The sequence below is a fragment of the Centroberyx gerrardi genome, chromosome 14 (genome assembly GCF_048128805.1).
Source record: "Centroberyx gerrardi isolate f3 chromosome 14, fCenGer3.hap1.cur.20231027, whole genome shotgun sequence".
In the NCBI taxonomy this organism is placed as follows: Eukaryota; Metazoa; Chordata; class Actinopteri; order Beryciformes; family Berycidae; genus Centroberyx; species Centroberyx gerrardi.
In genome coordinates, this window is record NC_136010.1 from 12,181,480 (window position 1) to 12,206,479 (window position 25,000).

Consider the following 25,000-nt stretch of genomic DNA (forward strand, 5'->3'; position numbering starts at 1 on the left):
GTCTAGTATAAAACCTTCTTAGTCTAAACAGGTAACAATTGTTAAAACTCATGTTTCTCTTCTACGTATGAGCTAGCATCCTCAGTCCAGTGTTTACAGACCTATTTAACCATGAAGTTGAAGGCCTGACCAGAATCTATATTGACAAATCACCATGTGGACCCACTATTCCCTTGTCCACCAAGTACAATTAGTCATCTTCACTGAAGATGCCAGAGGTTGAATTTGAGATAAGAAGACATGGCACTGTACAGTGCGCACTAGATTTTTAAACATGCGTCTACATCACAATCAGTGCAGGTCAAGACAGAGGTCAGCTCTCAACAACTATGGATGAGACCTGAGCGAAATTGTACTTTAAATTGTTTCTAATGATATGGGCCGTTTTCATGAGCATTGAATAAATCTAGTCAAGGCCAAGAAATTTTCCCCAAAGGATCGGCCCATCTCCACTGAAAGTAACTGTAGGCCTAGAACTAGTCTTGATCCAGTTATGTGAAAACAGCATTATAAACAGCAGTTTCGACAGGATTTCAGGGGCTGCCCATACTGGTTCCAGTATGGGCGAGCAAAATCATTCCATCACAGGTAAGTCTTTGAAAAGATTTCAAATACCATGCTGACCAAGGTCTGAACGTGGACTCGCAGCTCTAAACACAGCTCTAAGCCTCACTTACCCTAAACACATGTGAAAGGATGGAACACTGAACAGGAGAACCTATGAACACTGAGCCAGAAAAAAAATAAGACTGACAAAGCTTTCTATGAACAAAAGAGCTACAAAACAAAACAAGATGATTGGTTCTACAGTTCAGGGGGTTATTACAGAAGCACTCCACCTTTAAAATTATATCTCCACTTTAGGAGTTCCTAGACCCAGTTACAATTTTACAGACTAATTTTATTTTAGGGCACCTTAACTGTTATGATAAAAAGAACAATTAGTGCTGTTCTTACAACGCCTGTCAGCCTGTCGCCATACTCATCAGTGAAGTTCATACAGTATGACTTTGTGAACTAGGTGCCCATATGGTGATATCATTCATCATCAGTGATAACTGTCTACAGAACACCCATTTAAAACATTGCAGAATATGGAATATTATCATCAGTGTTGTGCCAACATCACCTAGCAAAACCACCGTAAGCTGCAGTAACAAGCACAGTTGAAAAAAATGTGTCTTTTTTGCAATGTTTTGGTGGTGCTATCTAACTACCTAGTTAGCCATCTAGTTTTTCCAAGTTATTTTTGCAAATCACTAACAGGGTTATATGAATGGTAAGGCTGAGAAGTAATGCTACGAAACATTTATGATTTGCAAATGTAATGGAAAATAATGGAACCTTTCTTATCTTATACTTTTGAAAAAAAAAGCAGGCTGGGCAGTTTGGGTTTCATTCTGTAATAGGCCCCTGACATGTTTAGACCAGTGTTATCAGAAAATATATAAAAGTTAATTTCAGATGTATTACACATAAAACATCTACTGGGTAGGTGTGCTGATTACTACCTCAAGGCAGCATAGGCCAAAACCTGTATGTGTTCTGGCCAATCATTAATCAGCACTAGCTAGTACACTATTAGTAGTGTAAGGGAACCACAATGAGCAGGACTTGAACACTGAAAGGCCATATGGGTCTGCACGTTCAGCAATGTCCTTTAGTGGAATTCTTGTCCGTATGATGTAGCAGGCACTACTGGGCTGTTCGCAGGTCGGCAGCATGCCTAAAACAGGTGCTGCCTGATGGTCGAGTGCCACAGACCCTCAATGGTAAAAGAAATGTGTATTATGACCAGAATACACACCGACTGCACAGTATGTCCGCAGTTCACGTAGCCAAAAATACTTCCCTGCAACCTTTCAAACGAGATCAGATGTGTGCGCTTGTCATTCAGTTATTGCCATAGTAACACGACCCGTTGTCCAAGACCCTGTTTTAGTCCTTCCCCTTCTGCCTGTACCATGAATGTAACAATACAAAAAAAATATGAAAAAAAATGAGTACAAAATCCACTATCCAGCTCTGGGTGTGAGCTGGCGAGAACAAACTAAAGTTTGGTTGTCTTTAAGCCTGGCTGTTTTGAGGCTGCAATATTGTTGAGCTCCAGTGTGTGGCGTTACTGAGCTGTGGACTGCTGCTGTCTCTGGGGTTTGTCAGGAGGGCTGGCGGTCAGACAGTCAGGCGGTTGTTGGAAGGCTGTAGGGGGCTCCAGGAGGCTGTGTGGGCAGGGGGGTCCTGAGAGTACCCTGACGCTCGACTGTCGCAGCACGACTGGTTCTCCTCTTTGCTCATCCCCACTGTACACAAGCGCCGGTGCCTCAGCAGCCTGTCTGTCCGCGAGAAGTTCTGCAGCCAGACAAAGAAAGACGTGTGTTTCAGCCAAGACTACTATTGATACTGCTAGGAGAGCTGGATTGTTAGGACTTGTGTAATGTTATGAGTTGCTGACTAAAATGAAGAATCCTAAAAGTACATGGATAGCACATCAGTTGTACAGAAAGAATGGCTCACTAACCTGATGGCAGCGATCGCACTGGTACGGCTTCTCTCCACTGTGCACCCTCTTGTGTCTGTCCAGGTGATAGCGCTGAATAAACCGCATATCACACGCATCACAAGCAAACGGCTTTTCCCCTGCAAACAATCACAGGTTAATTATTTATCATAAAAGCATAGGCTGGATATTTTTCTGGATGTTTTTTTTATTGCTTGCATTATATTAGTGATGTAATACTTTATTGATCCTTGTAGGAAAATTCTCCTTCTGCTTGCCCCCTTCACAGGGAGGTCAGAGCAGAGGATGGACTACAGAACAGTAGTCCAGACACACAGTATTCAGTGTCTTGCTCAAGGACACATCAGCAAGTTGGATGCTCACCGACATGAAGGCTTGAACCCAGATCCTCCGGGTGAAGGGAGGTGTCTCTACTCATTACACCACCTTGTTGCCCATATCCAACTACTAATTGCAAAGGACACAGGAAGACCACATTGCAATGAGGAGAAAGGGGGCCTGTAGGCTGGGAATATTCACCTGTATGTGTCAGTATATGTCGCTTGAGGTGGTAGCTACTCCGGAATGCTCCATAGCAGTGGTCACAGATGAAATTCTTCTGCACTTTCAGGGAATTGTCGTCCATATCCATTGGTGGAAGTATAGGCTAACAAAATTTACAACGTTAGTTCTAATTATAGCACAGAGTAGGTCTTTGCATGTTGCTTTTCAAAGCATAATTTTGAAACAATCCTTACCTCCACTTTCTCTTTAACTTTGTTGGGTACCCCTGATTTTTTGTGCTTTTTCTTGGGTTGCATATTCTGGTTTGCCTGCATGTCCTTTTGATCCATCATTCTTGACGAGTGGTAATCCCCGTCCTTTCGGATCAACTTTTGGAGGAAAGAGTGGTAGGAGGTAAGTTTGCATAGTAATGAACAGTTCGTCAATGACACTCATGCTAAAACAAACCAGCATGGAATCAAACAAATATAGATGTATGAATAAATCATATAATGATACAGTACTATAATACATCAGCGTTTCCTTGGGATAAGTCCTACTGCAGAATTATGGCTACAATTAGACATCTTAGGTAGTTCGTTTTCTGGTTTGGTGTTTCACTTGACTGCCATAACATCTAGAGGTTGATAACATTTTTGTTCATGAAAGGAAAGTTTAGAAATCACAGCTATAACAGGCTTTCTGAGGGACCATGTCGGCTTTTTCTCCATGCAAAATAAACAAAGAGGCTCTTGTGGTGAGTGTGGGGCTCTGGCTGGTGTCTCTCTCACCAGGGGTGGACAGCTCCCAGCTGAGGGATGGCCCATGTGGCTGTGGTGGGACTGGCCATGGTGACCCTGGTGCCCATGGCTGTGGCTGTGGCTGTGCTGTGAGTGGGTCTGGTGGCTGTCAGGACTGTCCCGCTGCCCCTGGCCCAGGGGTGACATCATCTTCTTCTGGCCTGGAATGCTGTTGGCTTGCATCAGTGCCATGCTGGACAGCACTGCCTCGCAGCCCAGCAACCCAGCCTAGCAACACAAACAACAGGTCAGAGCAGGGAGAGGGGGCAACTGGACTCCTCACAGAGACAAGGAGTCAGGGAGAGATTGAGCAGTATAGGGGTAACGGGGAAATGCACTGGCCCAGGACTGGGAACACAAAGAGTAAAACCATGATGGTGATTCTGGAGATGAGGAGACTTCCACTGACCCATTTCATATGGTCTCGAACAGAGGTGTTGGAATGGTGTGTCATCGCCGTGGTTTGAATGCGTGTGTGTTTGGGGGAACAGAGGGGGCTTCACTCAGGATGAGGGGTGACAGAAGAGACCACACCCACCCAAATCATCAGTGGCCAAAGCCTGAAAGTAGAGGCATGACAACATGAGGCTAAAATTTCTACATGTTGGAATCAGGAACTGGAATGCCAGACCAATCCGTTTAGGTTTAATCAGTCATCAAATCTGGATACAACCAGAAATTTAGGCCCAGCATTAATACAGTTGGTCAGACTTGAAGAGAGCCCCAATGGTTTGGTGCATGCCAAATGTTGCCATGGTCAACAGAAAACATATGACAGTCACGTAAAAGGATATACTTTGATGGTCAAAGAAAACAAGGAAATCTGATGGAGAGGATGAAGACAACATAAGTCTTAAAAAAAGCCACATATCCATCTAGACTTAATATACATATTAAGCTAACAAATGCTTTATGCATGACATGATATAAACAAGTACAAAAGGCTAAGCTTTCTAAAGAAAATGTGTTTAAGAGAGGATTATTTAAATCTACCTTAAAACAGAAATTGTTTAGGCATCCTAAAACAGAACAGCCAACACTGTTAAAAGTATAGTGTTGGGCTTTTCAACTTCATACAGACGAGAGTGCCTTGCATTTTTTCTTCTCTTTTTTCCTTTACTGTCAAAAGTATGTAAGACTTTAGTGTTTTTGTCTAAGCAAGTTTGGCTGACTGTACTTGAGGAAGTAAGCTCAATAACCTGAAACTTTAAAGCTGTTCATGTACAGAATAACTTAAGTGATTCTATATCTAGGCAAGTCATGTTGGCATTGCGCCCGAACCCCTTTTCCAACACAATTTAATTGAGGAGAGAGCAAGTAATGATTCATTATTTCTCTCAGCTATTAGCAGTGTACCCTGAACTTCAGAAGATGGCTGGGGCAGTAATTTTGATGCTTAGTTTAATTGTTTCAACAAATTGTGTAGTATGCATCAGGAAGATGAAGATTTGAGTTGTGTAAGCTGTTACAACTTCACAACACACTTAGGAATGCATTCTGAAAACATTTATGATTTAGCAAGCGTATTATTTAATACATAAGAACAGTGTTTTATGTTAATTTTGTTGCCCAAACACATGATAAGACAGTAATCAAAGCTATACCCACTAGCCTCCCACACCTCCTTCTCCTCTTTTACATGAAAAAGTCTGACCAGAAACTCAGTGGTGAATGGTGTAAAGGAGGAGAGATGGTAATTGGAGGGTAGCTGGCATTAAATCTTTGGTACCACCTAACCATGAATTACCTTTGAGCAGGACCCAGCTACAGCTAACTTTGCAGTCTGAACTCTTCAATGATGAAACTGTAAACATCATGCAAGCATTAAAAGGAAACCAGTGGTATATTTAGGCCTTTATAAACCATACATAAGCCTGTGTAATTGACGCTTGAAGTGAGACAAAAAGCATTGTTACTCATAAGGTACAGATCATATGAATGAAAAACATTCTTTTTCATACAAATGCCATTCTAAGTATTTGAAGTTGAAAAGAATCTTACACTCTCATTAATAAGCAAGAGGTTTTGTGTTCTTGTAAAAGCAAACACAGATCAGCCAGACATGATATCTCGTTTTGAAAATGATCAATTCCCGCACTAAATGGTAAGCTACACATTCTATAATGACTGAACTGTTTGCATGCCCTGTTGGCAACATGAGCATCTCTGAACAAGTGCGCTTTATTGGTCAAATGGGACAATATCGGGAGAACAGTTAAAAAGGCTGTTTGGTGTAGCTGCGTAAGCTTTGTAGAGCATGGATTTAAAAGTGTGGAGTATGGTGAGAGTCCCTACTTGATGAGACAGAAAAGGCTAGCTAGCTAGCTAGCTGGCTAGCAGTCAGGCTTTGGGACAACTCTGCTGTGACTGTGTACTGAACCCCCACCCCCCGCCCCAGACAACACAACAACAGCGAGGCAGGGCGTGCGGGTTGAGCGCCGACTACAAAATAACACCACGCTCACTGCCTACATTTGTTAGAAATACAAAAGTAGTATATTACAAAGCATGACAAGAGTCGCGAGTGATATATGCTGGAAAATGGTCTCCTTACCGTTCGATCTTAAGAGTTTAGCGGGTTATTATTTCTTGTCGCACTTCCAATTTTTTCTCAGTTTACAAACACTGACAGGAAACGGTACCGGAAGTGCTCCCCGGGGAGAGTTCTGATTGGTCAGCCGCTGACTCACGTGATTAAAGAGGAGCGAGCCATACACGATCCACACTCGCGGCCATGTTTGTAAGGGAATGGTGTAGGAAAAGAGAGAGGGAGAGGGAGTTCGTGAGACTGCACGGATGTGAGTAATGTCCAGTGCCAAGTAAAGCAAAGAAAATGAATGGGATCAACAGAGGTAGACACGCTGTTTAGTGGCGTGCAGTTCCTGTCACGGACAAAACATTTAAAAGGGCACCGCATCCCCACAAATAGCAGGGTAGATTTTCTAGGGACATACTATAGCCATGGGGAAAGATTTTTTGAAAGGTTGCTTTAAAGAGTTTAGAGATAATAATATCCAACCATTGACCGTTGAATGAGTCAGTTTATTTCAGTTTATTGGACAGTTTTCAAAACACAATTAAAGGCCACATTCACTTGAGAATTATGAAGGATAGGCTAAATAAAAAATAGAGTCCACACACTGCACATTTAGTTACCAATTACCAGCTATGTTGTGACATTTTGAGCCATCATGCTCTTCATCAGACATGAAAGACAATGAACACTCATCAACAGCCTGAGAGGTCACTTGATCACCTGGTCAAAGAAACATCACCAATCATACTAATAACCACATTCAAATACAACATACTCAATAATACATTGTGGAATTTCATAATACAGTATTTACAGAATATAATTGCAAAATATCATGGCAAGTAAAGAACCACATTCACAATGTATACACAATTATCCACTGCAACTTGATTCATTTTGTTTGGGTGGATTACTTGAGGTTTTTATTAATTTTAATCCTGTCCAGAGTGACCATGTCGATGATTTTCCTCTCCACTATTGCTTTTGGCCTTAATTACCCAGTGCGCTCATATAAGTGGTCTCGTAATTGTAGTCCTGTCTGGGGAGACACATCTGTGTTTCGATTCATGTGCAGATTATTTGGGCACTGGTCGCACTAATTCCTATTGCCAATGAGTGCTGAATATAATTTTTCTCTGTGAAAGTGAAGATGGGCTGGTGTAGAAGCATTTGAGGAGGTTTTGTGAATTTAACTGTTCAGAACCCACCTACACCGATGCCATGCTTCTCCTTCTCGGGAGCCGATAAGGCGAAAACAGAAGTTAAAGTCCATCAGGAGAGCTACGTCCTGCAAGCTGCTATAATTGGCCATTTTGTATATCTATTAAAGCCAGATTTCAGAATTAATTAGGCAGCAAATAGGCTACTTCTTGTAGTTTAGACTATCCAATGACATTTTAATAAACCCCTGAATTCATAGTAAATTATGTTTATCTAAGAATATATTAACACTGCTGCCAGTTAAGGCTGGACCCATGATTCTCCTAACTCAATCAGTCCTCAAACTGAACACTTTTTATCTGGTTGTTGGTGCGGACTATACTGTGTATTATATAGTATTTATAACAATGGGAAAAGTAACAAAGTGTGCTTTTCATGGTGATGGCAGCAGTATGAGCAATGACTCTGCATGTATTCTTTTATTTTATGCATGTAAACGTAGCCAGTGATGAACGCCCCCGTACTTATAGAGAGAAGAGTGGCAGTCACATTATACAAGTTGGCAAGAAATGTTGAATTCCATGATATGGCCAACCTGCTTGGCATCCAAAGGCCAAAGTCTGTACCTGTACCAAGCCATCAAAGTGGGATTTGAAAGGAAATCTGGATTTCCCATGTGTGTTGGAGCCTTGGATGGCACTCACATACCAACAACAGCTCCCTCAACCTACCAGACTGACTACTGGAACCACAAAGGCTGGTTTAGTGTTTAGTGTGGTGCTTTAGGCTCTTAAAGACCACACTTAGAAGCTCATGGACTTTCATGTTGGGTGGCCTAGAAAGTACCATGATGCCTTTGTTTTTGAAAATTCTAAACTTTGCACATAACTGGTACAGGGTATTTTTTACCCGCTCCCACCAAGTCCATTTAAGGCACAGACATTCCTGTCCTCTTAGTGTCTGACTCTACCTACAGTTTTGAGAACCTTCCCTGACAACACAGCAAAAGGACCGCACAGAGATTACAATGCAGCGCTCACATTCATGTAGAGTGATGGCTGGGATGTTCTGGCCACATCTCCATGCATGGACACTTAAAAATGTTAAACTGGCAGTATGTTAAACTCCTAAGTAATGATCGTGACAAATCGAAACAGAAGTGACAAATAGAAACAGTACAAAACTGTCTCCAGCAGCTCCATTCAGAGAAAGCCGGACTCACCAACGCTACATCTTTTGCCTCTCTCGTCCCTTTGGTATCCTTTTGTATAAAGCAATCACAGACCGGCTGGGTCGGTCAACACAAGTGTGCTGTGTGTAGTTTACTCAATGTGCTCTTTGCACTTTATCCGGTTGAACGTGGACCTGACCAAAAGGCGTCACTCAGAGACCCTTGTGTAAATTGAGTCCCATACTTTATGATTTATATAGGTGGGCTACAGCATGAGCAAGCCAGAGGAATCTCATCATCTCTCACTAAGCTCCAATGTAGTCTGCATTTCCTCAGTCATTCAATGAACCATGTTCATTTCTCCTACATGATGCAGTTCACAAACATGTAATGTGTTTTTTTTTATTGTATAATGGGGGAACTGTCCATATTCAAAGTTATGAGTACATCAATATAATATTATATGATGACCAATATTAGATAGGTCTATAGCCTATATACAGTATATTTAAAGCAACATGTAGGCTACATGATGAATAGCAATGAATGATGCTGGTGACACTGTTCACACATAATTTCCTAATCTCTCAATTACATCAAAAAGAAAGTCCAGATTTTGATGGGACACTTGTGAAACTTACCTTTGCCAATCTGTCCCAGTAGTCTGCACTTCCCTCCTTATCTTGCTGCTCCCACAAGTTGAAAGCCCTCTCCTGTCTTCATCTGTTCCACCAGATATCAGTAGAAAAAATGATATTGGTACCAATCAAAGCCAAACTATTTAGTATCAATCAAGTGATCTCAACTTGATCTGCGACTTATTAAATTCATTGAATACTTTGCAAGGAACCGTAACTAAGAAAGTCAGGGTGTTGGTGTAACTTGACCTGGCATTGCTATACCTCACCAAAACACTTGTTTAGTAAAGTGACACATTCTTGAACTTACGTGAGATTTTGCCAGCTGCATCTTTACATCCAGCTCATCTGGAATCATACGGCCCCTTTACAACATGAGACAGTGAGGGAAGCATAGAAAGATGGGATAGCAGGGCATTACTGAATTAATAGATCCACAGTGGAGATTCAGCTAAGATCACTTTCATCTACCAGTCATCCACCTGCCGACACAGCCAACTCAGAACCTCATTCTCCATCAGCACAAATACTAGGGCCAATGCAAAGGTGTACCTGTAAGAATATAGAACAGAGAAAGGTCGTCCCATAAGACAAATATAAGATTAAAGTCTCATATCAAAGGGTGGATAGCCTGTTAAAAGTTTGAGTATTTGAGTAGTTTGAGACAATGAGCTTGCTCAGATTTGTATTTTACATCAAAATATGAACGGGCAAAGTACAAAACGTCATCTTAAATATATAAGACAATTATACCAAGAACTGAGAACGGTGCCTACTCACTTTTACTATACCATCATATGATATATATATTTTAACTCCTGTCTTAGTCATGCCAACCCCAACTGGGGTCTGAAGTTTGTCTTTTCAGCCAGACACTGCTCTTTTCTTCTGCTTCAGAAGCTGCCTCTGTGGTAAATGGAAGTAATCCCTAATCTCTAAATAGTAGTGGATGTGGCTATAAATCCACAGCACCCAACTTCCACAGGGCGGATTTCCCGTCTCTAAACTTATTCCTGTCAATGCCTCATCTGCCGCATCTTCTCATGGCACAGTGAGTTATGTTAAAACATATTGTCAGTTGTTGTGGTCGCCGCCTTCCAGTTGCATGTGAGTAGAAATTAGGGATGGATTACATGTCACTTTACATGGCTTTTGAATGGTGATGTGATTAAGCTGTTATAAAATTATTGTGCAGCACTGCGTTGAGTGGCTTATTGCTTTTATAAAACAGTGGTACCACACCATTGTAGCTTTCATTTTTAATCAATAATATCTAAATATTAAATGTTATTCTTCCATCAAGCTATATCATTTGTGAACAGATGCTAAACAGCGTGATTGTTAAAACTAGCCTCATTGTATGGGCAGGGAGTCAAGGGTGTGTGTTTATCAGGTATTCTACAATGGCTTCCAATGTGTCTCAGCCAATCAGAACTGAGGACTGGAACTATCCGTTTCATACATGTTCACCATGTAAAGTAGTACTTTCATGTAGCGGCTAAAAAATATCTGGAATTAAAATGAATTAGAATGTGGTATATTTCTGTGGATGTGCACTACAAATCTGGTTAATCAACAGACACATTTACTGCCCCAGTACTGTTTTTGTCTCTGAGATGTCTGCCCCCTTGCAGAAAATCTCCTCCATGATGCTTTTAAAGGTTTCAGTCTGGAACATTTGGCCCTCTGAATGGCCTGTTGAAGGGTCATTCAGTTCATGTCCATCTGTGGTTATCAGTGCGCTGTTCTCTGAGATGGGATCGTTCAATATCACAGCACCGTGTTTTAGTCATTAAAGTACTGGACTGAATAAAGGAAGGGGTTGTTGCACTGTATATCATGAACTCAATGCAAATTATAGTTAATTTTCTTTGATATAGTTCCATTCCAGAGTGTATACCAAATGTTACACATACATAGCTGATTTGAAAAATGTAAGTCCTTGTTTAGGAGAGGTGACAATCAAAACCATTTGAGATTTGGGAATAAATCCGGCTACAAAAACGAATTCAAATTTGCATGGTGTCTTCATGAAAAAGCTTTGATCAACAACCTCACTTTCAAGATAGGGAAATTGCAATTTCAATACTACGTAACCTAGAATAGCCCTAAATACATGTATTTTATATTTTCAAATACAACAACTGCTTCCTTATACCATTCAATTCCTCTTGTCACTGAGCTGAAAACAGGTCACATATGAGGAAGGACCCCAGCGATCTCCATGAATCTGCCTGTATAGAATGGAGCTCTGTGGCCCATATATGAATATTGATCAAACTTGATCAATATTCATTGTTTTTATTACTATTTCAATGTTTTGGGGAGATTTATGTTAACATGGCTATATTGAAATAAATAGTGTTTTGAAGTAAAATTCCTAGTAAACAGTCAACATGTAAACAGTAAACATGGCCAAAACATGGAGACCGCCTGAGTATATCTTTATAAATTGTATCATAAATGTTGTATTTTAGTGTATTTTCATCAAATTTACAGTTACAGTTGTAGTCAAGGAGTAGGAGAACACATTCAGTTGCATCATTATCCATGGGATCTGGGTTATAATGGTGATATTGCCTTTGAAATTTAGATTATATACTAGGCGAGAATGAAAATCATATTTTTTCCTTTATTGCATCTCCATTTACTCTGGAATGGTAATATATAGGTTTACTTACTTACTTTACTTACTAATTGATTAATATTCCTTAGCTTCTTACCTATCAAAGGATACCAGAACTATGCATATAGGCCTTATGGTTGAGGAGCTATTCCTGATTCATTTTGGGTTAGTCATTTTAGGCGTTTTTTCCTGAATTTTGGCTAGGGCAGGCTATTTCACACACTGTCTCTACTATACCAGTGGCATGCTCTGTATCCCAGTACAGAACCTGTTTTACTGGTTCTTCCATGGCCTTTAATATTTAAATAAGCACAATATTTAAAGATACAGTTCTCTCCTGATGGTTTGAATATGGTACCAGTAACCTTATTTACCAGGATGGATAGTGATTAATTCCTTCTCTAATGTTAAATACTGTATATATGGATTGTAAACACCTGTCCAAATTTGAATGCTTGTGTAGATAGGAAAAGTCAAGAGCAATGAGATTTAACAATATAATTCAGCTTCTTCTCTATGCTTTTGGTTCATGTTTGTCACAGTAGGTTGATATATTGATGTTTCATGTTTTATGTACAAACGCGGGTGTGATTTTTCATACCACAAGAAGTTAAATGTAAAGTTGGTTGTTATAATTTGTATTTTTGACTTGGACAGGCTTTTGGGTGCAACCTACAACTTCTAAAGTTCCACAGTTTACCAGGACTGCCAGAACATGCCATGCCATCCACCACATCCACAGGCAGCCAGTTAAATCCAGATATATGTTAAATCCAGATATACTTGGCATTTTTTGCTATAAACCCACACACAGTGGGTTTATAGCAAAAAATGACAAGTATGGTGGTGAGGTCAGGCAAAAACCTATAATTTTGTTGTGCTCAATTTAAAAGTATAGTGAGATTGGGACAGGACAGACTCTTGCACTGCCAAACTCTCCATCCACTCTTCAATCTTAAAATCTTTTTTTTCTTAGAACAAGTAGAATAATCTGCCACTGTGGTGAGTTAATTTCACTTGCTTGTTCAAGAATATATTGAAATAAGGTAGATCACTCAACTTGTTTCAAGATATTTTAGTGAAGGAATTTTTTTAATTATCTCACCCCATTGGCATTATTTTTCACTTGTTCGAGAAAAATAAGATTTCATTACAGAACACAAGAGTAAATGAGGCAAGAACATTTTTGCTGTGTGGGTTAGGTGAAGTGGGTTCAGCAAAAAAATATCAAAACCATGATCACACTGTTATTAGTGCTATTACCCAGATGTAATATATTAATCGTTTTGATCAGAATCAAAGAGGCAATAAAGATTCAAGAGACAACAGTTTCTGCAGCAAAATCAGTAGACGAGAAGATAGAAGATAAACAGTCTGGGCAGATTGATGTGATTGAGTGATAAGAAAGATCAGGAGAATGAAGGGCTTAGATGAGACATACTGTTGTTTGTGGGCAGATTTTTTAATCCCATAATGTCAGAAGTACAAGTACTTTAGCCTACTGTGCCAGATGGACACAAATGTTCTTGCTTACTTTACATTTATCTTCAAATATATTCAATAAACAAATCACTGGCATGTTGGTAGATAAAGGCCACATGCAAATATGAAGTAGCAACAATAGCACTGTACTCTATATTTGCTTCTTAAAAATTATGTAATTTTGAAATCGCTGCTTGACTAAAACAAAAGCTCACAAATAAAAACAGAAATATACAATACTTACATGATAATGGGACTATATTTGCCATATTCACACTTTTGAAAAGTTACTGAATCCCTTTAACAAATCAAATACCTAAACAACTAGGCTGTACTGAAAAGGCAGACCTTTATATAAGAAAAAACAAAGTATATCCGCACACTGCAATACTCCCTTATGCATATTATTTATTACCAACTCGTGACGTTTCGGGAGCTCGAAACTAGTTGCAGTGTGCAGTGTGTATGTTTTTTGATGTATGGCCTTTATTTGTCTGCCACCTGCGTTCAACACCGGGATGTGCTTTATATAAGGCCACCAAGAATAGGTGTCATGGCAGCAGTGGGAGGGAGGCAACCTTTGTCCCAGACAAGTTAATTAATGTGATCTGGGATGAGGTAACAAATGGGAGAAACAATGAGGAACAGAGTAATTGCTGATTTATGTGTTTCTGTCACATAAATACCAAAAAAAGTTGATGTCAATTCACTTCCATTTGTAATTAAAAAACAAGCAATACTGTGTACATTTCATTAAAATAAATGGCTCACATAGAGTATTAACCAGTTTAAAATCCTATTTTCCAGAGTATAACATGAAGTGAATGTTAATTTAATGTTGAGTTACAAAATAATTGCTATCATAACATGATAGTGAAGAGGCAATTTTCTTTTCTTTTGTTATACCAATTTTGTGGCCATGCATCAGTCCCTGACAAGTGAGAACAGCTCATTTGCTTTCCTGTTGTCTGCTTGATGTTTGTGGATCCTGATAAGGCCTTTTAGAGTTCGAAGGGGGTGGAAATCAATACTACACACTCAAAGAAGGATGTTTTCTGAACTATTGATGGACAAAAAAAAACCTGGACTTTACCTTTCCAACCAAATCTGTTTTGGTTAATGTTATTGTAATATCAAAATTGCTTTGTCATACGAAATAGTATGAGTAGATAATCGTCCCTGTCACAGTGTCCCTGAACAAGAGACCTCTTGCTCAATGGGTGCTGCAGCCTGGTGTGACATACATTTGTCTTGGGGTTGTAAAGCCTTGAGGTTGTTGTTTCTTTCCTGATATGGAATGAGGGTTTCAGTCTCTGGCGATCGTCTAGGCAGGCGGTGACGGCCTCAACTGGTCTCCAGTAGAAAGTCTATGCTTTCAGGTGGTAGTGCCCGGTCTCCCTGGCTGAGCAGGGAGTGCAGCTGGGCAGCTGTGGCATTTTTCCTCTGGAGGGTACACCAGTAGCGCAGCATGGCAAACACTCGGTCCACGAGGTTGTGTGGATAGTCCTCCTCGATCTGCTCCAGCTTCACAGAGGGGATGCTCAGTGCCAGTATGCCAATCTCCCTCCAGGATCGGCCAATAGCACCAGCCACCAGCATCAGCTGCTTCTCCTTCAATAAGCGAGAGCCTGTGCAGTGAAACAGGGAAAAGAAGTTAGCTCATGGTAACCATCGTCTCTTTACAATGTTTTGAAGGGAATAGCTTCAAGTGTAGTAACCCACCTTTCTTGCATATCTGTTTAGAGGGAGTGGTCTCTTCTGACTCAGGAGCTGTTTTTCCCTTTCTTGTTGTTTCTGTTTCCCCTTGTAGATAGTAAAAAACAAACAAAAACACATGAATATTTAACATAGAAATATAACCATATCTTATTGTTATAGAGGAACACATTGTACAGACTGTCTCTACCTGCTGGTAGTGTGTTGACTTGCAGGTCCTTGAGAAAAGCAAGCAAGGGGAAGGTGTCCTGCAGGTCCTTGTGCTTCAGTAGTTGCAGGAGGCCCTGCGCTGCCTCAGGCCCTCTCTGGATCACATGGTCCAGAAGATCCCTCACCTGCTCGCTAGGAACAGGGAGAGCTTTCACCTGCTTGTAGCCGTGGGGAGACAGCAGGAAGCGAGAGTCTGCATGCTGCAGTACAAAGTCAGCATCGGCACTCAGGATGTCTATTAACTTAGCCTTCAGGCTTCTCAGGAGCTGGATTTCTCCTGCTGGTTCCTCAGCCATGATTGAATGCCACTTACATCAGCACCTGAAAAAATAACACAATGATGAAATCTCAAATCTCTCTAATGCAAGCAGTGATGAAATCTGAAATAATGGCAAAAATACAAAACCAATTACTGAATGAATTTTTTGGCGGTTCAACAAGGCTCAGTTCTGATTTTTTTTTTTCCATTTAGCATTCTCAGGAAATAGGCGCATATTGAATTCACTGAATGAAAGAGTTTGCTTTCCTGTTACTTAGGCACTGCACTTCTATGACTGCTGGGCTTTACTGATGGATGATAATAGGTTATCTCAGTTGTATCTAGTAGTACTGCATTTGTTCATTTCTTGGCCATTAGTTAATGTCCTAATTAGCTTGTTGCTCAATCTTGGACCACCAATGATCTGGTCATCACTGATAAAAAATACACTGTATGATTATGAAAGAAGTACCTTGATTTTGCAGCAGTCTGTATTGAATTTTAAGCTGGTACTGTATGTTTTAAGGCCGATGAACACATCACTTGCAAAACTTCCATTTGTATTTCCATCTTCTACACTCTCTTCATTTTATGGCCTAGGGGGCACTGGCTGCTGTATCCAGAGGGTATATACATAACAATACTACTATGCTGTTTAATAATTAATGTGAAACTGCTTCTTTATAAGGTTAACACGGTCTGTAAAATTGTTTCCAGTGTGTGGAAGATTCACAGAATGTGTTTTTAAGCACTTTATATTTAAGGTGCTCAAAAACACATTCTGTTAAATTCAAGTATAGGCCTACGTCATTAAAATAAGAGCCTATTTATTATTGCCATTAATTCAAAACGATGTTTGGTTGCCAAACTAGGCTAACAGGGACTCAAATTAGGACTAAAATAAATTTCAAACTGTGGTGTATATGAAAAAGAATCAAAGCAAAAGATAAAACTGTAAAATGGAAATGTATTTGTTTAATAAGGCGCTCAGCGGTCCGCGATAAGCGATTCATAATTTGTATATAACCTTTCAACCTACAATACACCTTTATTATAAATGCAGATGTATATTATTATTATATTAATGCGATTTATGAACCATTTGTGTACCATTTGCGTTACGTTCCACAAAATATCTCACATCACTTTTGACAGCGCCGTGCCAGGCTGAATGCATCACAGTATGTTAGAGCTTCCTGGTTTGCTGCCATAGTTCATAATAAGTAGACAACCTGTAGGCTTCTCATCGTACACAGCAGCAGTGACTCCTTGTCTAGCACCAGAAGGCTTTACCCAGTTACTGCTCATACCAATTTCTTTAGCTTTGTTTATGTAACAACAAGGTATCTCCAGCAGACATGTTAATAAATCTCCCAAACAGCTTTAAAGCAAACAACTAGGTAGAGTCTCTTACCATTTACTCTAACAGCTGTGCTAATATAAAAGACACGACCAACGCCATTGTTTACACTCTAGTCTCGCACATTTCCTCCTCTCCTTTGTTGCCGCTTCTTTTCTTCTTTATGGATTTGCGGCAGACTGCACTGTTTGTTACCACCCGCACCTCATTTGCGTGTACTGCCGCCCAGTGGAGGGATGACTGCAATACTCTGCCTTGGCTGGTGAAACTGGGAATTGGCGACATCTGGTGGAATTACTTGTACATTGCACTGTTAGTTGTACAGTCATCTGTGAGGGGGCAAAATATTGAAAAAGAATTGAATTTGAACTTATCAGTGCTCTTTTAGAGGCCAAAAAATAGCCTGCTAACAGAAGAAGACAAACGCATAAGGTTTCAAATAATCTAAAATAACTGCTACTTATAATGTGACACTGGTGCCAAAAAAGCAGTGGAAATTCTTCTTTTCACTACCTGCTCAAATACATGGTGGACCCAGCCATGCCTTTCTAATAACTGTTTATATGTTAAATGAAAGTTGATGGGTTTGAAAGTTTGTAAAGGGTGGTGATGGTAGGACACAGCATTTATTATGATTTCTGGCATTTCTTGATATGTCAATAGGTTCGATCATTGCATTTATTAGCTTTTATTATAGTGTTTTGTTATGTCTGTCTATCTATCTATCTATCTATCTATCTATCTTTCTATCTATCTATCTATCTTTCTATCTATCTATCTATCTATCTATCTATCTATCTATCTATCTATCTATCTAAAAACCTAAAATGTAAAATGTAAATACTAATGTAAAGGGAATACACAGTCGCCTGTAGCAGTATAACTAAGCCTATGTACATCATCCTCCATGATGAGCTGTTTCACAGAAATGAGCGTGAGATGAGAGCTCAAATTCCTCAACCAGGAGACAAACACACTCTGTTGCCGTTATTCATTTAAATAGCTAAACTGTAAACTAAATGGCCTCTCTGCCTGGAGGGCCCTCTTCCTCAAAACAAGAAGCTCAAAAATTCATGTCGTCTCTGAGAGATGTGTTGTGGTTCATGGTGGGGGAAGTGGAATGCTGTAAACACAGGAATAAATATTTGATCATTTTGTTTGAGCACAAAAGATTCACTGCATGAATACCAAACAGCAGATGTGTAGGCCTATGTGTGTGTGTCTGTGCGTACGCGTGTGTGTGTGTGTCGATGCAGTAGGAGTGATACAGGCTCTACGTCCGAGTATTAGCAGGATCATCTCAGGGAACGGGTTTCTGACTGTTACCGGACAACAATTATCAAAGGCCACTGGCCACATGGCTGACTTAGCCTGTTTACTCGGCTTCAGCTCTGGGAAATGACAAATCAATGTCTTATTCCTGGATGGATATTTGCTTTGTGTGAGAGGAAAAGCCTCTGGAGCCCATTTCATCCATACACAGCATACACTCTGAGTCACTGTGTGTATTAGCTGTCTGAATAAATCCAATTCTCTCTCGGAGACACTCAGCTTACAGTGGGTGGCAAGAGTAGACAGAAGCAAGCAAAACACTGCATGGGCATTATTTATTCTTACCAGCCAGGTAAAGCTGGTAATGCACATCTATATACCTTTATGTACTTCTAATGAGACTATTATGCCATGTGTTTATAAATATGAGCTTAATTGGCCTCGATCTTGAGATAATGTGTCATGAAGTCATACACAGAAACACAATGATCTACATGTGTGATGAAAGTAGACACACGTTGACATGCTGGGGGGTTTCAACTCCAAATGTGTGTTTGAAGTGCGCACTTGCATTGTATCACTATAATACAAGTGGAGCATATTCTGTGTGGAATATGAAAATGAACTCACTTCACCGTTGATCGGCCATGATCTCTCTCATACTCTCGTGCTTTTTATCCCGCATGACTCTCTCTGTCAAGTGGTAAACTCCATTTGTACGCGCATGCCGCCGGTGGATGGTACAATAGCTCGCTCTCTCGACAGCGCTGATGGAGAATAATGCCGTTTCCTTATGAGTGGCTCTGGCTCCATTCTACAGACCTGTGCACCTGGAAAATTGGGATTTTGTAGATGAGATGTGTGTGTGTGTGTGTGTGTGTGTGTGTGTGTGTGTGTGTGCGTGTGAATGTGTTTGTTTATGTGTGTGTAGAGTTCACAGAGTGAGTGAGTACTACAGCTTACCCCCTCCGTGCCGTAACAGAGAAATTAGATTTACATACAAAGTACACTCTGGTGACATAAGCTCTCGCCACACTTTACCACTCGGGCTGCATTTGCATGGATGGAATACCGCTTTATATACCCTTTAAAAATATATGAGCTGGAACTTCTGTGCATATACTGTATGTACACACACAAGCATCCACACAAACCCATTTTGAAGCCTATAGTAAAATCCTTAGTAAGGGGTCTTTCTTTGGGGAAACTGTTTATATAAGAAATAATTTCAGACATAACTCCTTTTTTTTATATTTCCTTGAATTCAAAGAGCTTCCGCACACTGGGAACGCTCTTTATAATTCTTTGAAACCATGCATGATTAGACATGAAACCAGCATTAAACCTTTGGAGTGGTTCTGCACAAAGGTTTTATTTTCTATCCTTGCATGATTTCAAGCGATAATGAGATTGGTTTCATCTGAACGACTTCTTAAATAGAGGCCTCTGGTACAGGGGCAAAATTGATTTTTTTCCCTCCTTTTTTAGAGTGTACAGTCACTATTGGCTGTGAGTTACTGTAATTTGGCTAGGCCCGGACTGTACAGGGGGACCTTTGAGACGTGACCCCCTCAGGGTGGATGGAGCAGCAGCGAGGGGACAGCCGTGCCTCTGAGTGACTCTGACATGTCTGTTTGTTTAACATGCATTATATATGACAGAACAGAGTGAGAGGACAGGGGAGCAGGGCAGCAGGACAGAGAGAGGGAGGAAGAGAGAGAAGAGAGAGAAACCAGGAAGAGGGAGAGAGAGAGAGAGAGTGGAGCTATACACAGCAGAGTGAACATAGTATACTAGGAAGGTAGAAAGGTGGAAAGCTTCTGGCTTTCCACTCGGAGTGCAAAGTACAGAAAAGTGCAAAGGTGGAAAAGAGGTTTCCGTGGAGTAGTAAGGCTCAACAGAGTGCCCAGTAATGCCATCTGAGATAAAGAATAGATAGGAGAGAGTTAGTGACTTCACCTTCACCCATCGCTGTGCTATCCCAGCTCAGTAGAATGCTATTATCCTTACTTTGAGAGGAACGGAGGCTATAATATGGAGATGAAATAGCAGGATGACCATCCATTATCATTTGTTTGCATACATTAAGCTTGCCACAAGCATTCTCTCCGATCAAATATATATGACTGCTCGACATTACACGAAATGAAACTTCAACTCAGGTATATTTAGCTGTTGTTTAGGATGGGAAGAAGACATTTGGTGGGGGGATTACTGGCTGGGCACATAATGTAATTGACAGGTCCATTAAAGTTAATAAGAGCATAAATAACTCAAGTGTGTGTGTGTGTGTGTGTGTGCGGGTGTGTGCGCTCCTCATCACCCTCACTCAGAGAAGAAAACTGAAGAATGACAAGCACAAAGACGTTTCCCTTCAAGACGTATGAAGGGAAAAGACAGTGAGTCTGACTGACAGAGCAGACCCAATCTTGTACTGCATTAAGGCCATGGAAGAACTGCTGGAGATAATGGATGAGTGAAGGAGAGGGAGAGATGGTGGGAGGGGTGGGGGGGTGGGGGTGGGGGGGTGAGTGAGGTAAGAGAAAGCCTCAGAGAGAGGGAGTGTGCGGGGCAGGAGGTCAGGGGGAAGATAAAAAACGGGAGGAGAAGGGAGCTGAGGTCACGGGAGCAGAGGAGGTCGCTGCACAGAATGATGCTTTTACTGCATGAGATCATCACGGTTGAAGTCACTGGACTCTGGGAGAGGCAGGTGTCAGCCGATGTCAGCATTTCATACCCGCTGTAATTCAATGAAGTCACCGGTCAGTGGAGAATCGAGACGTTGTTTACAGACCCGATCAAGCCAAACCACCGGACCGAGGGAAATCTGCATGATGAGACCAAAGACAAAGAGAGAACCGAAAGAGAAAAAAGGGGAGAGATCTGTGTGGTCCGCTGCGGTGTGAGTCGGCCTCTAGAGGGAGCTCTTCTCATTCCAAACTCAGTCTGACATCAAGGCTCCCGCTTGGCTCTCTCTCACTCAGCCCTTAATTTCAGCATACATTCTGTATAATTTCAGCCATTAAACTCAGAACCTCCTCAACGCAACAGCAGTGTGTGTGTGTGTGGGTGTGCGTGTGTGTGTGTGCGTGCGTGGGTGCGTGTACCATGTACTTACCTGCATGCTGCTTATTTGCCTTGCATATGAATAACAATGATATGAGTTTGGGTGCAGGGAACTAAAACTAATAAGTTTCAGTTTTTCCAATTACACACACGCACACGCACACGCACACGCACACGCACACGCACTCACTTGATTTGGTGATCTTTAATGTTCTTTTGGGCACTAATGAAAAAGTTTGGATTCTGAGGGTAAAATTGCAAGTAGTACTCATTTTATTTATATATCCCATTTTGAACATCGATAAAAAACCTTTTGGAGGCGAGGGGAAATATAGAGGATAAAAGGGAATTATCACTGAACAAATCGTTAACAACGCATCCAGCCATATTTCCTCTTGTTTCATCAAGTCAAAGCCATTTATTTTAATGACGAGCTAAAATAACCGTAATGTTGCTCATCAAACCGTCTGTCAGAATCCCGTGAACTCCATTGATCCGATCAATGCAGAGACACAATGCTGTTTGTTGCAAAATCAAATCCCATGCTGTTGATTTGTTTTCCGTCATAAAAATGATATGACTACACACGTTGTCTTTCTTCCTTTCCAATGTGACCCACCATTCCCAACACCACCACTAACACTTTTTATCTTCCTTTCACTGCATCCCAAAAATTCCCATTGCTGCTGGCAAACAACTTATTCTATTACTGAGTTAAGTAAGCGCACTTGGTATAAATAGCATGTTGCTCCTATGTGCTTTTTAACACATCCTGCTCCACGCATCAGCTAATTAAAGCACTAGGAGATTTATCTATAAGTGTGTGTGTATGTGTGTGTGTGTGCGTCTCTGTGTTAAGTGTGCAAGTGCAAAGCTTCGAGTTGCCGTCTCTGTCTCTGTGATTTAAAGTGTTTCTGACAGCCATCACTCACACCTGCTGCTGTGTATTACTGTGAGTTTGTGTATTCGTGCTTGGGTGTATGTGTGTGTGTGTGTGTGTATACTAATTGGTGGTAGTCCGGATATGGCAGTGATTCATATCCGAGTGTGGTATCACACCCACCACATCCCCACTGGGAGGAAGTCTCTTCTTTACTGATTCAATCGGAGAGAGAGAGAGAGAGAGAGAGAGAGAGAGAGAGAGAGAGAGAGAGAGAGAGTGAGAGCCTTGATAAAGTGCAGGATTAAAGCAGGAAAGAAAAGGGAGACATAGAGATGTGATCTCCAACGAAATTCGTGGAGTATTTATGCATGTATCCATGTTCATGTTTACCGTCTTTGCATTGGGGTTTGTCCAATATGGGATTTTGAAGCTGATATTTTGTCCTGATATTCAATATCTTTAAATTTGCCAATTTCATGCCAAAAAATTACAAGTATTCAGTGTTTCTCCCAGAAATGTGTTCTTGGCAGGGTGGAAAAGCAATTAGACCATCATGTAACATTAAACTCTCCATTGAAACCCAGACTAATGAAATTCTTTTGGTGGGTTAGCGGCTCCTTAAGCCGGCTCCTTGACCCTGCCTGAAGGAGCTGGCACCAATTCAGTGGCAGGGAAACTGGGGGACACATTAGGTCTCTAAAGGAAGAATTAATTTACAATAAACGTAACCGAACAAGTGGCGGTGGCTTGGAGACTAAAATACCCATAGATGTAAATGTGAGAGAATGTGAGTATTTGTCTGTCTTTCTGTGTTAGCCCTGGCTGTTTCCCTGCCCAATGCATGCTGGGATAGGCTCCAACTCCCGTGACCCCTAATAGGAATAAACAAGACAATGAATGAATAACCCAACAATTACATGAATAAATTAATTGTGCAAAGAAAATTACATTTCATTGCAGGTTTTTATAGACTGTTTTTATGATATCCGATATTTAAAAAAGCCCAAATATATATTGGTCTAATCCTACTTTGCATGTGTGTATTTGTCAGTGTACATTGATGTGCAGGTGTGCCTGTGTGTGTTTGTGACTGTAGTTATGTGTGGGTTTGCCTGCCTAGTGCCTACACAAGTGTGTGTCTTCTATCTCTTGTCTTACTTTAACACAGTTTCCCCTGCATCCCCATAGACCTCCATGCTATAACCAGACAATCACTTAGCATCTAGCTGCGGCCTGCTACCCGCAGATTGCACTGTTCCTCCCTCGGCCACGGGATTGGAGCGTTATGCAACGAGTGGCCTACCTCAGGTCGTTAAGATGCCCTCACTCAGCAAAGCTGGCACATCTGCGCTTGCTGATCAGCCCGGCCCTGTGGTTGGTGGGGGGATGATAACTGCACGCTAATTAAAAAGCCATTCATTGGAGTGAAAGGCCAATTAAAGGCCTAATATTTGATAAGGCTCTCGGTTCACTCAGCAGCAAGCCCACCTGGGAAGTATTTATTAAATGTTAATGGAGACTGTAATTAATATCCAGGGTGGATTAACGTGCAGCTGAATATCATTCGCATTCACGGAGAGAGGGAGGGAAGGGAGAGAGAGAGAGAGAGAGAACAAGTAAAAAGGAGAGAGAGAGAGAGATGTAACTCAGCATTTTGTATTGGTAGGCTGCACTGAACACAAGAGGCTGTTTTACAGGTTCATCATCAATCCAGAGCATTGCTGCTGCGGAGCATGACGATTCCTTCTTCAGAGACTGCAAGAAATGGTAGCAGAAATATTCAGATGCCTCGTCGCATTTCACATTTTCTAAATATAGCAGCCAGTTAGATCTTGTTGATTCGGTGCCTGTGTCTCTGTATATTGATATTCACATTGATGGGCCATGTGCATAGTGGACATGTGTGTGTGTGTGTGTGTGTGTGTGTGTGTGTGTGTGTGTGTGTGTGTGTGTGTGCGTGCGCCTGTGTGCGTGCGCCTGTGTGTGCGCGCATGTGTAAATTAGCTGTTTGTGTGTGTGTCTGTTCTGTATCTGTCCCTGCCTGTATGTGTGTTGCTGTGTTCTGTTCGAGTGACTGTCCTTGCTTTGTCCCTCAGAAGCTGGCCTCTATTTATAAGTGTACTTTTTTTTTAAAACTGTGTCCTCCTGGTAATTGAGCAGCGACAAAGCCTGTGAGAGAGGCTCACTGTGTTCCTCGGCCTCTCAACAACAGAGGACAGGCCAAGTTGAACTGTAGATAACGTACCTGGCAATATGATTTCCCCCTAGAACAGGCCTCTGCTCTCCTTTTCCTTTTACAAATGGCTCGGTTTGGTACAGCTGCTGTGGGCTGAGGAATTGTCTGGCCGCCATGACTTTTTATTCCATTTCCTTCCCGTTGTCACGTGGTGCTTTGGCATTACTTTTGACCTTGTTTACATCCCCTCCTCAAGCCATTAGGGTCTATGTGGTGTGTCTTCATTACTGAAGGCTTCTCTATTAGCTAAGACTAATAGACATGGTTACAGAGGACGCACATGTCAATAGCACTAAATATGCTGAAGATAGTGATCTATTGGTTTGGGTGCAGGATTGAGGTTACGGCTAAAGGTTGAGGTTAGGGTTATAATTTAACATTTGTTAATGGGGATAGAGATTGACAATGTTCAGTGACTTCTGTCCAGAGTAAATAGGCAAGTGCCCACTACCTGCTGAGGACAATACTTCAGAAAATTAGCTGTTGACCAAAGGAGGTAAGCTGATAATACAGACCACACAAACATGTGCTTGAAATACAGTAAGTGCACACACACACACATACACACACACACACACACACA

At 41.2% G+C, this 25,000-nt stretch overlaps 2 protein-coding genes across 3 annotated transcripts; both read right to left on the reverse strand.

Moving 5' to 3' along the window:
- Window positions 1-871: 871 nt before the first annotated feature.
- znf740b (zinc finger protein 740b) lies at window positions 872-6,431 on the reverse strand. Of its 2 annotated transcripts, XM_071905847.2 has the most exons (7): window positions 6,356-6,431; window positions 4,211-4,361; window positions 3,793-4,029; window positions 3,256-3,390; window positions 3,038-3,164; window positions 2,519-2,637; window positions 872-2,349 (listed from the first exon to the last, which is right to left on the reverse strand). In XM_071905847.2, exons 2-7 carry the CDS (start codon window positions 4,253-4,255, stop codon window positions 2,173-2,175), a joined length of 840 nt encoding a protein of 279 aa, XP_071761948.1. In that variant the 5' UTR covers window positions 4,256-4,361; window positions 6,356-6,431; the 3' UTR covers window positions 872-2,172. The 2 variants fall into 2 exon arrangements, with proteins under 2 accessions (XP_071761948.1, XP_071761949.1); XM_071905848.2 differs by lacking the exon at window positions 4,211-4,361 and having other exon boundaries at window positions 6,356-6,418.
- A 6,945-nt stretch (window positions 6,432-13,376) lies between these two features.
- Window positions 13,377-17,119, reverse strand: LOC139916827 (uncharacterized). Its single transcript, XM_071905835.2, has 4 exons — window positions 17,015-17,119; window positions 15,322-15,662; window positions 15,138-15,218; window positions 13,377-15,043 (listed from the first exon to the last, which is right to left on the reverse strand). Exons 2-4 carry the CDS (start codon window positions 15,635-15,637, stop codon window positions 14,760-14,762), a joined length of 681 nt encoding a protein of 226 aa, XP_071761936.2. The 5' UTR covers window positions 15,638-15,662; window positions 17,015-17,119; the 3' UTR covers window positions 13,377-14,759.
- Between the last annotated feature and the right edge of the window lie 7,881 nt (window positions 17,120-25,000).

What these genes read in the sequence shown, in the direction of transcription:
- znf740b (XM_071905847.2), bottom strand. Translation starts at nt 4,255, where the DNA reads ATGACACACCATTCCAACACCTCTGTTCGAGACCATATGAAATGG. An exon ending in TTCGAGACCATATGAAATGG is followed by an intron (nt 4,030 to 4,210) that starts GTCAGTGGAAGT and finishes TTGTGTTGCTAG; the next exon opens with GCTGGGTTGCTGGGCTGCGA. An exon ending in AGTGCGATCGCTGCCATCAG is followed by an intron (nt 2,350 to 2,518) that starts GTTAGTGAGCCA and finishes GTCTGGCTGCAG; the next exon opens with AACTTCTCGCGGACAGACAG.
- LOC139916827 (XM_071905835.2), bottom strand. Translation starts at nt 15,637, where the DNA reads ATGGCTGAGGAACCAGCAGGAGAAATCCAGCTCCTGAGAAGCCTGAAG. An exon ending in AGTCAACACACTACCAGCAG is followed by an intron (nt 15,219 to 15,321) that starts GTAGAGACAGTC and finishes ACTATCTACAAG; the next exon opens with GGGAAACAGAAACAACAAGA. An exon ending in TAAACAGATATGCAAGAAAG is followed by an intron (nt 15,044 to 15,137) that starts GTGGGTTACTAC and finishes TTCACTGCACAG; the next exon opens with GCTCTCGCTTATTGAAGGAG.